Here is an 18376-nt window from a genome sequence, read left to right on the forward strand (position 1 = left end):
TCGAGATTTGAAAATGTATATTATTTTCAAATACTCCATATGGCTAGGGGTATTTATCATTTGGGTTTTTCATTGAATCGAATAGTGTGTCAGAGATCACACGAATTCAGCAAACTTTGGTATCAGAACATTAGATTCTAAGGTATCTATAGAGTCGTTTTAATAAAAATGAAAATTGGGGCATCACAAGACCGTTGAGCGTGATCATACATATTACTCATCATTCTAAAGGCTACCTGAGAGATTGGATCTTCCCTCCCCGGTTCCTTAATTTGTCCGGTTCCGTGGAGATCCGGGAGGAAGGGATGGCTGCTATTTTTCATGAAAATACAAGTTGTTCAAACTAGCTCGGCCAATTCATTTCCAAACAACCATATTACATACACACTCTGAACAAACTGAGACTTACAAGCCTTATTCAGAAATACAACATTCAGTTACAACAACAGATAGTGTTCAGAGTTAACAAGGAAGATAGCTAAACACCAACTAGTTAATAGATGATCTCAACGGGAACGAAACCTTTCTCAATTGATGCCTTGACAGCATCCACCACAAGTTGTGTCTTTCTACTAATCGTCGGCCACTTCTTTTCAGGTTTAGAACCTTTCCCTTTGATACTCCCAACCAGGTTTGAAAACTCATTTACCATCAAAGCCTCTTGAGGAAGATCTGTATTGACTTGATGCTCACTTGGTGCAGGATGAATCGATGTAGCAAGTTCACCAACCCACGAACCTTCCACAGTGTAAAATGGAGCAACATTTTCTTGAAATGGAACTACAAAGTCATGGACTCGCAAATTTCCTTTGGATCCACTAGCAAGGATATCCATGGCCATATTGGCTAAAAACGAACAATAAAAAGTTGCTACCCTTCCGTCTTTCCAACTCAAAGAAGCGCCACAAGATAGGATAACTCCAGCTTCATTAAATTCTGGATCACGCAGAGCTGTCACTGTTTTTGGCAATTCATAATCACTAGTCCACAAGATTGCCCGAATACTGTACCAACCAGCATCACCTAGAGCACCAAGAGCATCAAGATCGGACTTCACACGAATGTTATTCTCAAGAAACTCAGTGTCACCAAGATAAGCAAATGTGCTATGTACCTGTCAACAAAAAAAAAGACCATCTTCAAGGATCCCTATAGGAAGACTTCATTTGGGTTCTCACAACTCTGTTCAGAGTTTCAATTTTTTTGCATCAATTTTTACTTTTCTTCTCTAGACACCTAAATTTGTACCCTCTGTTTCTGTTTGAATTTTTGTTTTTGTTTTCCATTGGGTGTTTGATACCCACATTGGAGGCCGATTAAGTTCGAATTCGTGCTGAAAAGTCTCACATTAGGTGTTCGATACCCAGATACCCACATTGGAGGCCGACTAAATCCGAATTCGCGCTGAAAAGTCTCACATTGGGTGTTTGATATCCACATTGGAGGCGGACTAAATCTGAATTCGCGCCCAAGTCTCACATTGGGCTAAAGTGCGACTACGTATCGAAGGGCTCGAACCCAAGACCTCTAGTTAAGTATGAATGAGTACTTACCACTCCACCCAAACTCTCACTCCACCACAACCCTCGTTGGTTATGTTTCAATTTGTTCTTTTTTAAACCGCTACATTTTTAACAACTCTTTAATTTCTAACTTTTCACTTGTGAGTTTAACATCAGGAGATTAAAACAGTATTCCAAATGATTCAGATCCATTTATCAGCACTTAATACAAAAATAAAAAAGTTCAAAAATAAAATCAGAAGATTACCGATTTGAGTTGTCCAAAACGCTGAGAATCAGAGAGGAACTCTTTCATCTTAGCAGTACGCGGATGATGCATCCACATAGTAGCATCCATGTACTGCACCCCATTCGATTCACACTCCTCCAGTATCACATCCAGCTCCTTCACGTTTAACGCAACAGGCTTTTCCAGCAAAACATGCTTCTTCTTCTGGGCCGCCAACACGGCCCACTTCACATGCAGGCTCGTCGGAAGAGGAACATAAACTGCATCCACTTCCGGATCATCCAGAACCGCCTCATAACTGCCGTAAATCTTCGTCGTTGACGGATACCCGTTTTCCTTGGCGTACGCCGTCGCTTTTTCGATCGAACGGCTGCCGATGGCGGAGATAGTGGCGTTTGGAGCAAGTGCGATGGCGCGTGATACTTTACGAGCTATGTTAGCGCAACCTAATATGCCAAAACGTACCGGCGACGACTCTGCCATCATTGTTTTTCTCAGATTGGAAACTTGAAAATGGAACTTTCAAAGCACAAAGCTAACTGATGAGGTAGTGGAAAATGGAAAACAAACCAATATCGTATTATATTTTATATTTTATACTAAAACTAGGGAATTTGTCCGATTAAATTTTTAAGGAATAACCTTACAAAACTTACCTACGTGATTTACAATATTAGGTATACCTTTCTTATTTTGATTTCTTTTGTAATCATAATAAATATAAATTAATTATAATTTGACAACTTTATCCTTTTATATTAATTTCTTCATATTAATTCACATTATTTTTAAAAAATGACTTATATAAAGAATACGAAGAAGTGTGAATCTTTGTTTGGTAAAAAAAGAACACGTTTATATATATTTATATTATATATTATAGTATAAACTTATTTGTGTTGATTTATTTTCAAAGTATTTATTAAATAAGTCATGTTTTTAATAGTATGCATTAATATGAAGAAATTAATACAAAAAAGGGCAAATTTGTCAAGTTATAATTGAGTTATATTTATTTTAAATAATTTTAAAGAATGGTTACAAAAAAATCAAAATAAGGGAGTAACATCATTAATTATTCTAATTATATTATTTTATCAAGATAAATATCAACATAATTTTTTTTTGCTAAACTTAACAATTAATATTGAACAAAAGAGAGAATGTATTCTTAAGCAATAAGCTATAATATATATATCCTTTAATTAATTTCATTTCTATTGTACATAGCAAATATTTCGTAGTAAATTATTACACATACATACAAGCATTTATTGGCAATTGACCCTTTCAATTTCTTTTAATCTAAATAAAAGTTAAAACATATTTTCTATAATTGTTAGTAAATAAAATAAAAATGAAATGAAAATTAAAAAGAAATTAAAATAACCATTGAATTACATTTTTTTCTGGCATATACTCTTTCCCTATCGTTTATCCTTCACTAATGCCTCTACTATTGTTTTGTTCTTTTTTCTCCCTATATGTTGTACAAGTAAAAGAACACACACACATTTATATATAAGGTAAAAGAATTATACTATACAAACTACAAAGTAGTAGTAATTCAACTTCATTAAATTAAAGTTTGTTAATAATTACTTTTAACAATGGAAGAAATGAAACAAATCCGTTACTGATTCAAAGGTTAAGTATTAATGTCTATTACTCAATAAAAACTGATCTCTCCTCATATATATGTTATAGTAAAAGTTGTAATTTCATAATTATATATAATAAAAATATTATAACGAGGATAAAGAAATAAAAATATTATAATACCGATATTTCGATATAAAAAACAGCTATAAAATGTTAAATATGAATAAAAGAATTATATACCTTTTTATAGATGTATAACAACAAAATTTTGAAAAATTTGTCAATTGAAGAACAAAAGTTAATATTTATTTCCAAGAAAATAAGAGTAGCATTAGCCTTTCAGCCTTGTGTTCTTATTTACACGGTGTTCATATATTTATATTAGTAATTATAATTTAATTTTATATATATATATATATATATATATATATATAAGGTTATTTCATGTTGTTTGGTTATAATATTATCATATCTTTTATTTTATTGACATTTTTATGAGGAAAAATAAGAGACCAAATTATATAAATAGAAATTATACAACAAATAACTCTCATACTTCTAAAATTAATTAAATTTTAAGTTCGTATAAAAATTATACTTAAGAGCATCATAAAGATACCCAAGAAATAAAAAATGAAAGAAAGAAAACATAATACAATACTCATTGCGACTTTAATCATTAAAATTAAAAATAGAAGGAAAAACAAAATCAACACATAATTGTCTAAGATCTTGTCATATCCACTTCACAAGCCTATCAATATTCAAAGTTTTCTTCTTCTTTTCAAGTCAAACCAAGGTAGAGAGGCATCACTATTGTTGATATTCACTTCACAAATCTATCACTATTCAAAAGCTTTCTTCACATAAAATTAAATTTAAGAGGCATCATAGAGATATATAAGAATAAAAAGAGAGGAAAAATAAAGAAAGAAAAAAAGAAAAAGTACAATACACATATCATTAAAAAATAGAAGGAAAAAGAAATCAATACATAATTATCTAAGTTCGTGTCAATATCCACTTCAAAAGTCTATCACTATTCAAGAGCCTTCTTCTTCTTCTCCTTCTTTTTCAGGCCAAATAAAAGCATGAATATAATACTATGGTGAAAATGAAAGGTAACTTTGGATAAAATCTCATGAAACAGAAAATATGAATTTATATAGAAAATAATGGAGGAATACCATAAGGTTTCATATTTAATATTTAAGGGTTATAAATATGAAAAGTTAAAATTATGAGAGTTATAAATATATGCACATCATATCTAATAAAGAAGATATATTATAGTGGGAGGTGAAAAGTTGAGTAGTTGAATATAAAGACTTTATGAGATATTAAAAATAAAATAAATAATTAAATTAAGAAAAATGATCAAAAAAGGATTTACAAAAAATAAAAAATGAATGGAGGTCATAGAGAGGTGTCACATCACCTTGTCTATGGTCCTCCTTTATATATATACTAGATATTAGGTTCCCGCGCCAGCACGGGCCCAAGATATATTACTTCCTCCATCTCATTTATGTGAGGTAGTTTGATTCGCCACGAAATTTAAGAAAGAAACGAAGACTTTTAAAACTTGTGGTCCAAAATGAATTATATAAATTTGTATGATTGTAAATTATTTTACTTAATATAGAAATGTGACATTCTTTTGGGACTGACTAAAAAGGAAAGTAAGTCACATAAATTGGGAGTAGTTCTTTGTTTCAATTTATGTGACACCGATGAAATTTGGAGAGTTATATAATTTTTTGCATGTGATTTTGTTAAATATATTTTGAAGTTGTTAATTTATTGTCATTTATAGCACTTCTTATATCATTTTCAAATAATATATATTACTCCTTCTGTTCCATTTTATGTGATGTAGGTACTTTTACGAAAGTCAACTAAATTTTTTATATGATTCTTAAATATTTTTAGTTGTTATTTTACTTTAATTTACCGTACTTTTTATGTTATTTTCAAACAAACTTCTTTTGTTTCAATATGGAATTAAAGGGTGAATAAAATTTCTTTTATGATTTTTAATTATGTTTTTTTTAATATCTTATATTATTACATTGTAATTTTAAGTACTTATTAAATTTTGAAATATAGAACAAATTTAAAAAAAAAACAAGGAAAAATTTAAATGAAGAAAGTACTAAAATTTTCAAATAATTGTTTTATGGTATTTCGTACTTTTCAAACTTGAAAAATGATTGTACTTGCCTGCTTCATAAATGTACTTCCTTTTTGTTGGACACAAAAATCATTTGCTTTTTTTCCTCTTTTACGGCTAGTTTAAATTGTGTGGGCCCTATTATTACTTTTGTACACCATTTCATTTTTCCTTGCATTGTTCTTATATTTTACTATTTCCAATTTCTATCCTCCAAGGATCTTTTAATATTATTTATTAATTCATTCATTCATTAATAAATTATTTATATTATTTCTTCGATTTTAATTGTTTCATCTATTTTTTTTTGCACGAAGTGTTAAATATGAAGAATATTTGAAGCGGGTAGGAGCACACAGTTGACCATCAACATGTCAGGCTGTGTGCTTCCTCTCATAATTAGCAGATTGAACCTAGGCAACTTCCACTTTTTTATTCCTATTTTAATTCAGCCAATTTATTCATTTGTAGCTTTTTGATGGGGTCCAGTTCAACCCTCTTCTTTTTTTTGTGCCACGTGTCGATGGAGAAGAGTGTGTTTATTCACTCTTCTTATATAGTACTCCCTCCGTCCCTTTTTAGTTGTCCACTTTAGAAATGGCACACAGATTAAGACAACAATGATTAGCACAGTGAAGTTACAATTTTACCCTTATGACAACTTTTCACTTCAAAATAACAACCACTTATTTGAATTCAAGTGAAATAAATTGGAGGGAAACAACATACACTTTTACAATTTTCAAGAAGTGTAAATAAGGGTATAATAGGAAAAAATTTGTTGTCCTTTCTTGATTTGTCAAAATGGACAACAAAATAGGGACAACTAAAAAAGGAAATATGGATAAGTAAATAGGGACGGAGGGAGTACTAGATATAGGACCCCGTGCCAGCACGGGGCCCAATATATATTATTTTTTAATTTTAATTTATGTCATATTATGGAATTTGAGAAATTATTGAAATTTTTATATGATTTTAAAAATATTTTAATTTTTTTGCTATTGTGATTTGTAGTACTTTTTTTTAACATAATTTTGAAAATAATATTTATTACTTTGTTTGTACTAATTTATGTGGCACACGCAGAATTTCAAATATTAACCATTTTTTATATGTCTCTTTAATATATTAAGTTTTTAATTATTGTATTTTATAGTACATTTTGAACCTAATTTTTAATAATATATGTTATTTGCCATGTCCCAATTTATGTGGCATTAATTGATAGATTTGTTGGAGTCGAGAGATTTATTTTGTTAATTATTGTAATTTATAGTTTTTTTTCCGTCAATTTCAAACAATATATGTTGTTAATTGATAGAATACTTTTAATGTAATTTTTTTAAAAAAAATATGTGTGACTGTCCATGTCCCAATTTATGTGGCACATGTAAAGTTTTGACAATTAACCAAAATTTTAATACATTTTAAAAAATAATTTTTAAGTCGTTAAATTTTAAGTAATTTAAATTGTTGTATTATTTATTACAATTTATATTACTTTTAAAGTAGTTGAAATATTGTACTATTTATTATGATTTATAACACTTTTTTTAAAAAATTTATGTCATATTATGGAATTTGAGAAGTTATTGAAATTTTTATATGATTTTAAAAATATTTTAAATTGTTAGCTATTGTGATTTGTAGTACTTTTTTTTAACATAATTTTGAAAATAATATTTATTACTCTATTTGTTCTAATTTATGTGGCAGATGCAAAATTTCAAATATTAACCCTTTTTTATATGTCTCTTTAATATATTAAGTTGTTAATTATTGTATTTTATAGTACATTTTGAACCTAATTTTTAAATAATATATGTTATTTGCCATGTCCCAATTTATGTGGCATTAAATGATAGATTTGTTGGACTCGAGAGATTTATTTTGTTAATTATTGTAATTTATAATTTGTTTTTCGTCAATTTCGTCGACTATTTTTTTTATTAATTATTGTAATTTATTGTTTCTTTTTCTTCAATTTCAAACAATATATGTTTATCATATAATCCATTTTATGTGGCACCAATAGAATTTATAGAGTCAATTAAATTTTTTATATAAGTTTTAAATAATTAAGCTGTTAATTATTGTAATGTATAGTATTACTTATATTATTTTTAAATATATTTAAATATTATATGTTAGGTTTTTTATCCTAATTTATATGGCATTGATAGAATTTAAAGTGTCAAATAATTGTTAATTATTGTAATAGATAATATGGAGTATTTAAGTCATTTATAGTATAGTAATTAATATATAATATGTAGTATTTAAGTGGAAGGTGATGGGGCCCATTTATATAGTTTGATAAATATATTGGATATTAGTAGTGATTTATAGTATAGTAATTAATAATATATAATATGTAGTATTTAAGTGGAAGGTGGTGGGGCCCACTTATATATTTTATATAGTAAGTATTGGACATTTGTAGTGATTTTATTGGAACAATGGTAGTAATTCCTAGACTCTTCCAATATATAGTAATAACTAGATACAGGACCCCGTGCCAGCACGGGGCCCAATATATATTAGTATTTTTTTTCTCAATTTATGTGATATCATGGAATTTTAGTATACAACTAATGAAACATACACACACGTAAAAGTGAGGTTAGGCTATCTGAGGGAAACACATTTGTTTTTGTGCTTAGATGATAGCCTTTCGTGTTCCAAACTTTGAATGAAAACAGGAGATCAGCAGCAACATTTTCCTGTGGATTTAACCTAAAGTGTTATTCAAAAGTAGCATAGGAAAAGGAAAAACGGTAGATATAATAATAATTCAGTGAAAAGGCAATCTATGACAGCAACAGATTCTGAAAATCGAATCAAACAGATGAGAAAATCGAATCAACAAATAAGAAAATATAAGAAGAAATCTTTTGAAGAAAGCATAATTCTTCATGTAGTATGTTGAAAGCCTTATTTTTCCCATCAATATAGTGCAATAGCACTTGCAACAATTATGAAGCATCACGATAATTTGCCACAAAATAAGATGGACAATATTAAACACAAGAAAACTAACATTCTAAGTTTTAGCAATAAAAAACATAATACATGCAAGCACAAAGATAACATTTGGTTTGAGATTTCAAAAATATTAAAACATCATCAAATCTCTTACAAAATAAGACATGGACACATGATTAATCAATAAGTATTGTATTACACTAAGTAGCTGACAATTTTTGATAATTCTTTCATCCATAGCTACATTAGAGGGAATATAATGCTGCAAAAAATTTTCAAACAGATTACTACTACCACTTTGATAAGAAGATAGGAAAAGTACGAGAGAAGTTGTATGTTCGAAAATGTAACAATAACTACAACAAAATAAGATGATAATCAAAGTATAAGAGAATCAAATAAGAAGAAACTACGTAGTAGTATTATGACTATTGGTACCTGATTAATCTTTTATCCTAATCTGAATATTCCATTAGCTGCTATCTAAGTCCATATAGTTGGTTAGCCGAAAAGTATGTCATGTGCTATTTAACCTCTGAAAAGCCAAATAGAATATGAACTATCGAATGAGAAAGTATGAAATGGAAGGAAAAGGAAAGAGAACAAATACATTACCTTAGCTGAGCAGTGATTACAACTGAAGAGTTTTCAACAGTGATTTTAATTGAATGTCAAAATTTGACAGTACAACTAACTTTACTCCTGAATGGTGTGGAGCACCTTCTCAGCGTGTGGATGACAGAGATACCAAGCCTATTGAAGCATGACAAACGAAAAGTGAAATTATTGAGTGCCTTCTTAATACTGTAGATGTTATGTCGTCAACATTCAAATGGAAGAATAAGCTAATTTGTTTTAAACAGAAATGGGGTAATTCAAAACAAAGAGAACCTTTTTAATGGTTACTGGGTGTTAGAACAGGCAATTGAACTGAGAACAGAAATAAGAATGTATAACTTGAAATGTGATAGAAGTAATGATATTAGGAAAAGTTGGAAAACATGAGTTTAAGTGACTGTTAGTATTAAATTAGTAATAATGGAAACCTTTTTGAAGGAGCAGGGAAAGTTGTGGTTTTGTATTGGGATAATGGTTTCGTTCACGAGGGTACCAATAGTGTAGTCTTGATGAATCATCATTTGTTTTGCATGAGTAAGTAGTTGGTTTATCAGTTTGTTTGAGTTGTATGATAGTTTGCAACCACTGTAAGAAGAAGCAGGATTGAGTGACTTACATAATAAGCCTACATCATAAGTGAACATTCTGTATCTATTCTGTGCAGTAGTTGCATAAATGTTGGCACATCTTAGTCAGTTATCGAGATACCTGGAATATGTTCATAACAAAACTTTTTGAATGATCTCATTGTATACTACATTACAAGTTGAGTGGTCATCATCATTATCTGCAGTAGGAGGTCAAATCAATATTTTTATACAGTTTGAACTTTTCGCTCTTGATAAAGCAACATATAATTGACCATGGGAAAAAACTGGTTCACGTAAATATATACCAACATAATCTAATGTTTGTCCTTGTGCTTTATTTATAGTCATTGCAAAGCATAGACGTATAGGAAACTGTGTTCTTTTAAAAGGAATAGGTATTTTTTCATCCTCTGATGATAGTAATGGTATTCTTGGAATAAATACGTGCTTATCTTTGAAGTCACCACTTGCAATTTTACAACTTATAACATGTGTTTTGAAATCACAGCACACCAATCGTGTACCGTTACATAAGCCTTCAGAAGGATTTAAATTTCGCAATAATATAACAGGGCAGTTTTGCTTTAACACTAATCTGTACGGAGGTAAGCCAGGAACATTTAGAGTGTGTAAGAAGTCCTCAAATTGAGGTTGATCGTTTGGTTCAATAGTCTCATCAGCAGCTATGAATATTTTAGCAACTGTTGGAAATTGAGTTATGAGTCTATCATTTAGTTCATCAACAAAGTCGTTCTTTGTAGTCAAGATAACACGAGATGTCATAAAAGAAGAGTCATTGAAAGATGTATGTAAATTCGGATATATCACTTTGAACAAAAGATCTAATGACTCTTTTTCAGTAGTAAAAGGAATGATGAACTGCTTTGGGATTGCTATTTTATTGTTAATATTTGTTTTTTCTTTTCCATTCCCAATTCTCATAAGATATTCACAAAAAACAGGATCAGTCCTTGCACGCATATTTTCTGATAGTCTCAATTTTTCAAGTTGATTCCAAATTCTGGAGTTTAAAATACTTTCAGAAATAAAGTCTTCCTATTTTCCACTTCGGACAACAGGAAGCGTTTGCCTAAAATCACCTCCAAACACTATGACTTTTCCACCAAAGAGTATATTTGTTTCAGTTAGGTCTTTCATAAGCAAATCAAGAGCTTCAATCATATTTTTTTTTGACATTGATACCTCATCCCATATAATTAATTTTGCATCACGAATTAAAGATGCGAGAGAGCTTTGCTTACTGATGTTACAGGAGAACTGCTCGTCAATATTAATTGGAATTTTGAAACGTGAATGGGTTGTTCGTCCTCCAGGAAGTATAGATGCCGCAACACCAGAAGTTGCTGTCGCCAAAGCTATGAAACCTTTAGATCTTACAGTGGCCAATAAAGCACGATACAAAAATGTTTTACCACTTCCTCCCGGACCATCAATGAAAAAAGCACCTGATTCGTTAGTAAGTACTCTTTGAAGGATAATATCATATGCTTTTTTTTGTTCGGTATTCAGTTTTTTATATAATAGCAAATCTTCTTTAGTAACAACTATATTCCTTTCAAAATTAACATCTTTTGCCTCTGACTCTACCCTTGAACTCACAACATTTTCAGAAATCAATCTATACTCATTTACATCATGTCCCATGGTATGTAATACATCATTAATATGGTTCAAAACTGAATGCCTTGTTTTTTTTGGATCCATGTTTGGTAATTTGTTGAAGTCTTCAGACATTGACTCTTCAAATTGTTCCCATAGTTCTTTTGGATTATCAGGATTGCAATATACTAATATTGTAGCAAATAGATGTCGCAAGCTATAAGGCATTTGATAACATACAGCCTCTGTCATGCAGTCAACCAAGTTGTTATTATGATGTAACAATCCTCTTTTTTCTGCAGATTCTCTAAATGTGTCGTAGTATTTTCCATCTATTTTTCTAAGATCTTGGTATGCAGGGCCGACTCAACAACATTGGGGGCCAAAAGCCAAATCATAGAGAGGGGCCCTAAAAAAATTTAAAAAAATCATTATATATAATTTAAAATCTACTTTTCTAGCATTTTTAGATGCGAATTCATTAATTACTGTTTTTATAATCGATTTGTTTTAGTAATTCTTTTTCAATTGATAATATAGCTAATCCATTCAATCTCTCTTGAGACATTGTTTATCTTAACAATTTTATTTTCGAAAAACTTCTTTCGGCTGAGGCAATGGTTATAGGAATTGTTAACATTATTCTATAAGCAATACATGCATTAGGAAAAGAATCAAGTCTTTTTATTAGATTGAGTATTTCCATTAGATCATTATTTTCTACTTGTATTATTTCTCCTAACACTTTTAATTCAAAAAATAAATCTAAACCATTAATATCAGAATAACTACTATGTGTTAAAGAAAGTTCAAGGTTAAGACAGTGCTATTTTAAATTCTCATCTTATGCTAAATAATTTACAACAAAAACAAAAAACTTTATCCAAATCTTTAGAGTAAAATAACCATTTTCTTTCATGTTTTTCTCCATTTGCCAATTTTTGAATATAGTGTGTTGTAGAAAAATGTCGTAAGTGTTTATCCTTTGGAAAATTTATATTAATCATTCTAATTGGTCCCTTTTATACTAATAGATCTCTCAATTTTGTATCTGTATTATTCCATTGACTTGGGTCATATATATTTTTATGGATGCAACTATTTAAATTACTTAGGAGTTCTTAATTATAGGGAACTATGTCACATTTTTCACCAACTTCTTCTAGATTTTCTTCTTGGATGTTATTATCATCTAACTCAATTCGGTTAGTGACTTGTTCATTTGAAGAACACCCTCCAATATTTTTTGATTTAGAATTTTTATTATTTGTTAAAAATCTATCAATGGCTCCTTTTTTGGGATTTATTTAATTCCTCTAGTTTTCTCTTTTTCTCTCTTTCTGTAAAACTAGAATCATATTTTCTAGTTGACATATTTAAATTAAATAAATTGTAATAATAACTAAAACAAGAATATATATGCTTATGAACTAAGAATATCAACAATAACAAATTTTTAAGAAAAGCTATAAAATAAAGTTAGAATAATAAAACTTGACTCACAAATTTGATAAGTTGATATAATAATATCGAAATAATGGTGTGTTTCTTGACTCCTTCAATAGAATGATTACTGGTTGCACTTCTTGAAATGCGCAGAAAATACCCAAAAGTAAATTTTATTCTTTTTGAACTTCAAACTTGTAAGCAATAGTATATCAAAAGATTTTGTAGGAGAGAGTTCAATATTGAGAATAAAAATAATAAAATAGAGAATAAAAAAGATGAGTATTAAGGTATATAATAATATATGGTTAAAGTCTTGGGAGATAAATAAGGAAGCATCATTTCTCACTCCTGGAAATTATTCCAAAAATTGTTCATTTCCATAGACCCTAATTAAAATTAAAAGCACTTTACCTTCTTTTTTTTTTAATTTTTGCACGTTTAGTATTCCCAAAAATTGTTCCACCCATTCCTTAATTAAAAACTATCAAACTAACGGTACTTTTACCTTTTTTTTTTAAAAAAATTAAAAGTAAATATAATTTTTTTAAGTATATATATAAGTACTTTTTTTTTAAAAATGGGGCCCCCCAAAAATATGGGGCCCCAAGCGGTGGCTTTAGTGGCCTAGTGATTAAGACGGCCCTGTTGGTATGACTCAGGGGATCTTACATTCATTAGTAGAAGTCTAAGATAATATCTCTCTCCTTCTGTTGGATGACATGTGACAAGACGGCCAATAACATGACCTCGTTGTCTTCGTGTCCAAATTTTGTATGATTTTGACCACACAAAATATTATGGAAATTCTTTATATAATAAATTGAGTTGTTTAGCATATTCATTTGTTCTATTCATTAGGAAATATTCTGTTAACATTGTTTTCCTAATCATGGGGTTATTCATGATTTTGTCTATGTTATCAGCTGTTTTAAAAGAAACAAATTGTTGGTTTTCGAGGTGCAGTTGAAGATGATAAACAGATGGACTCATTTCGCTAATGGGGAAAGCAAATAAACGCCATACAGCTTCTGGTGCAGATACCCATCTAGCAGATTGATATTCTTTTATTTCATCTATTTCAACATTTGTATCATCCTCCCGTATAGAAAAGGATATTTTATCGTGTCCTTTACAAATATATTTATAGATATACTTGACAACCTTTATATCAGAACATACTTCGACAACCTTTATATCAGAACATACTTCGACATTGATATGACAATTAAATTTGCATAGTAGGTAGGGGTTAAAAGGTACTACCCATGAATTGTCAAGAAGTTGTTTTCTAACCTCGACATGCTCGCCTGTATTTCCTCTTCTATAGACTGCATATGAGTTTTTTCCTTTTGTTGTTTTGTCAGCAAAATTCTTTGGGTACCTGAATTTGCAAATTCCTTTTTTCTTCATACATGAATTTGTAGGATTTAAATAACCACAAGGACCATGCATCATATGTTTTTTAACAAGTTTATGTAAGTAAGGACTTTCATTTATATCAGGAAGCTCAACAGAAACAACTTGATCATATGATTCGGGAGTAATTAATTTGAAATCATCATTAAGAATTAGAAGAAAATGAGCATGTGGAAGGCCTCGTTTTTGAAACTCAATAGTGTACATAATTGCAACAACTTTTCCAAATATGTTTTTTTTAAATATATCTGTGTTTAGCTCTTCAACTTTTGCTTTGAATACTCGGCAAATCAAATCAGGTTTATTTTGAGCTTCATCCGTTGACAGTAAATATTCTTCTATTTCTGGCCAAGAAGGATTACAAGTCATAGTAAGAAATATATCAGGTTTTCCAAAATGTTGAACTAACGTAATAGCATCCATATAACGTTGACGCATATCTCTAGGACCTCCTGTAAAGCTTACAGGAAGAAATGTTTGTTTCCCTACTTTTGAAGCATCTCTGTCACCATGTGTATGAAAATCAATAAGCCCTTGTAATGGATCAGTCCGAAATAAATCCTGATTACACGAGACAAAATCTAGCCTTTGAGTTTCAATTTTTATGAACTCATCAACTGAGTATTGTTGGAAAAGTCTTCCCGAATGTAATACTCCATTTATTTCATTATGTCTCATTTGAAATTTATAACAATAGTATTCACGACAAGAGATGTCATCTCTTTTTCGTTTTCTTTTTTGTAGTACTTTAGCTTCTATATCAAGCAGTCCCTCAATAGAACACATATTTGATAAACTTGGAAGTTGTTCATTTTCACATTGAGATCGAATTTTTTTCTTGCAAATCTGTTCAACTCTTTTAATTCCACAATGCCAACCATTTTGACCAAATGGAAATAACAATGGATACTGTAAAGGATCATAGCAACCATAGTAATAATTGACTAATTGATTGGTGTTGCTACAAGGATAAATTTGAATATGTGGTGTAGAGCTACTATTGTTTGGTTGTTGGTCTAACCATATTGCCGCCACTTCTGAAACTGTCGGTAGGTTATAAACTTGTTGATTTAATGTAGAGTCACAATTGAGTGCAATATACAAGTTTGGTACTTTCGGAACTTGCATTAGAGATTTTAGAAAGATACAGTAAGGATTTATCTTTAATATATTCATTAATTTTTGAACAACTGATTGATCAGCAATACTGGAAGAAGCCATACGATTCAACATTTCAGTATCATCATCATAAATATATAATTGTTGATTTGAAGGTAATACATTATCAATGAAATGATACATTTGTCCTTGAACTCTAAAGGTGTATATACCATGATATCTTTTTGCTAGCTCTTTGTCATATTTTACTCCAAGAGAAGTAAATGCAAACATGTTATTGTACATTCTAATGTAGGTACGGAAATGTTTGCATTCAGCAGTGTCTCCTAACAACAGATTTAGTAATTCTGTAGGCATTTCATGTGATGCTAATTTAACGGTGCCATTACTGCAGCAAAATCCTGGTGATTCATACTGAAATCTTTTTGCCCCACAGTATTCACAAGAAGGCATTTTCTTTAAAATGCTTGGATTGTTGGGGAGTTGTTTAATATTGCAACAATATATACTTCTTAACCTATTACCTGTGTAAATTAATTGCAAGGGAGTAGGGTATAAGCTAGAAGAAGAGCTAAGGTGGAGGAACATCTAAGTAAGTGAAGATAACTAAAAGTTTTTAGAGAGACAAACCGTTGTTTTTGTCAGTGATTGCCTTTGGATCATATTGTTGATGGGCAAGTGATGCAGAACCTACATTCAAGATGATTTGAATGAAAATAGAATAAGATTTCTCTTAAATCCTGACTTTTCTGTAAGTAGGAAAAGGGAATAGACAAACCTTTGGTAGTCACAGTGATTGCAATTGGGCTGTGCTGTTTAACAGGTGCAGCCGACGTCGAGCCTATTGTAGAAACAGTTGTAATGAGGACATTAAAAAAAATTCTCCAGAAAAGTGAATATCAACAGCATTTTACTGTGACGTACCTACTTCAAAGATGGATAGGCAACCAATCATATCTTTTGCTTTACCCGATACAACTGCAGAAGTATCAACGCGAGAGGTGTCGCCTACAGCACGAACAATGGTGTTATAACCATCAGTAAATCAGAACTACACTTAGTTAGAGATAATATTAGGAAACCTGTTTCAGGGTGAGGCGGTATATCTGTAATAGGAAGACCTTTTTGTCCAGTGAATTGAAGCTGAACAGTAGGTAGTGGAGTGGGAGAACCACCAAGGAGATTTTTGTTCCTCAATTATTGATATCTTGTCCGTCGTTGAAGAAGAAGTGCTTCTTTTTTATCCGATGAGAGTTGTTTATATATACTGCGTCGCCTATTATTAATAATGGAGGCTCTATCCGTTGAATATTGGCGTGCCTTTTCTTGTGAGGATGACGGTGGAGGGATGACTTTTTTATCCATGGACACAGCTATAACAGGAAACATATGTAATTAGCTCAACAAATTTGGATTGTAAAATAAAAAGGATATTGTATTAGATAATCAGAGAATGTAAAGAAACTTGTGAAAGCAATATCACGATAGAATAGTAGATTAACAATTTTCATTCAGTCGTGTTAAACATTATATGTGCACATTTTAATGGCAAAAATGATTCTTAGCCGTTTGTTTCAACGTAAATGCCTTAACTTGACCGACACATATATTGAAAAGCTCAAAATAAAAATATAGTCTGCACATTGATGGGTTTTGTTAACTATGCAGATTTTGACAAGATTTAATGACCTTTGAATGACCTAAAACTGGCCAACCTTGAGAAGCTGACCTTTAGGTATAATAGAGAGATAGATGCATCACTTTTTCCTGCCGTGTCTTGTTTAAGAGAGACAAAAAATGATAAGATACTCTCATTTAACTATGGAGGTTTCAGAGCAGAGATCAAGTTTGTGTTGCAACAGTTGCTTCAGTCTTTGGTTGTTCTGGCAATACTCTAATTAGCAATTGACAAAGGCAACGATCCCTTAACTGCATCTCTAATCTTATATAGTAATACGTTAGCAAAGAAATTGTTACCTAAGAGGAAAACTTTACCAGTGTTAGCAAGAACAAAATGTGTACTACCAATAATAATTTTGCTTGCGAAATCCAATTTCCTGTAGCGTTGGTTTTCAAGCGGTAATGGTTTGTTTTGCCTTTAAGGTTACGTAGAAAACAATTCTTGTGTTGAGAAAATCTACCACTTTGTTAGAACTGTTTTGCTCTATCTGTTTGTTCCACTAAGTAGTGCAAAGATTCAAATTTTATGAGACTCTTCCTCCTCTATCTTAGGTTCATTTTTCTTATAACTTTTGGTATCCTCTGGAAAAGACTGAAATATTGAAGTACCTATATAATATCTATAAGAAATAGTAAGATTTTTTAGAATTTGAATTTCATAAATCCTTACCTCCTCTGTTTTGGAAATGGAGAATTTTTTGGCAGCATAATGTTTATATTATATTCATCATTCACATGCTAATCTATTAAAGCACTTCCCATTTATGCTAATTAGAGAGCAAGAGAACATAGAGCCTAGAGGCTGATAACCATAGACTTGCACATTCGGTAAATGTAAGAGCTGAAGTTTAGGAGTTCATTTACAATCCACGACTAACACTATAGATCGAAAATTACAACTAAAGTAACAGTTGAAGCAAAAAGTTCAGTGCATGTGTATAATCTATTTAAGCTCAGAACAATCCTTTCCTTCCGATAATTTTTCTATGATTTCCTTTTGCTAACATCAAAACTACACATTCAAAATATTTGTAAACCCAGAAGAAACAAAAATTTCATCAAATATCATGGAAAGAAAAGTCCAACTTACAACAAATGAAATCCACCGGAGAAACAATATCGAGTAGAAGTGGAAAAAGAGAACTCACAAAGTATAGATAGATCAGATAGATCGGTTGAAATAGAAAGCTTGAAAAAAATCTTCAGCAAGATCGACCAAAAAGACTGATGGGAAAGAGGAAATCCGAATTTGGAAGAAGAAAATGAGGAATTTAGAAAGGACAAATCGTTGTTGAAGTCGTAATGGTTGTTAATGCTGTGAAACCCTGTAAATTCAGATAAGAATAGGCAACGCTTGGAGAACCAGAGA

The 18376-nt window shown here is 30.6% G+C and overlaps 2 protein-coding genes across 2 annotated transcripts; both read right to left on the reverse strand.

Moving 5' to 3' along the window:
• Positions 1 to 356: 356 nt before the first annotated feature.
• On the reverse strand, positions 357 to 2328 carry LOC125834136 (uncharacterized oxidoreductase At4g09670-like). Its single transcript, XM_049513323.1, has 2 exons — positions 1771 to 2328; positions 357 to 1114 (listed from the first exon to the last, which is right to left on the reverse strand). The coding sequence occupies exons 1-2, from the start codon at positions 2236 to 2238 to the stop codon at positions 494 to 496; spliced, it is 1089 nt and encodes a 362-aa protein (XP_049369280.1). The 5' UTR covers positions 2239 to 2328; the 3' UTR covers positions 357 to 493.
• Positions 2329 to 9211: 6883 nt separating this feature from the next.
• On the reverse strand, positions 9212 to 10704 carry LOC125833826 (uncharacterized). Its single transcript, XM_049512991.1, has 2 exons — positions 10168 to 10704; positions 9212 to 9268 (listed from the first exon to the last, which is right to left on the reverse strand). The coding sequence occupies exons 1-2, from the start codon at positions 10702 to 10704 to the stop codon at positions 9212 to 9214; spliced, it is 594 nt and encodes a 197-aa protein (XP_049368948.1).
• Between the last annotated feature and the right edge of the window lie 7672 nt (positions 10705 to 18376).

This window comes from Solanum verrucosum, unplaced genomic scaffold, assembly GCF_900185275.1.
Source record: "Solanum verrucosum unplaced genomic scaffold, falcon-dt-bn FXZP01000108.1, whole genome shotgun sequence".
NCBI lineage: Eukaryota > Viridiplantae > Streptophyta > Magnoliopsida > Solanales > Solanaceae > Solanum > Solanum verrucosum.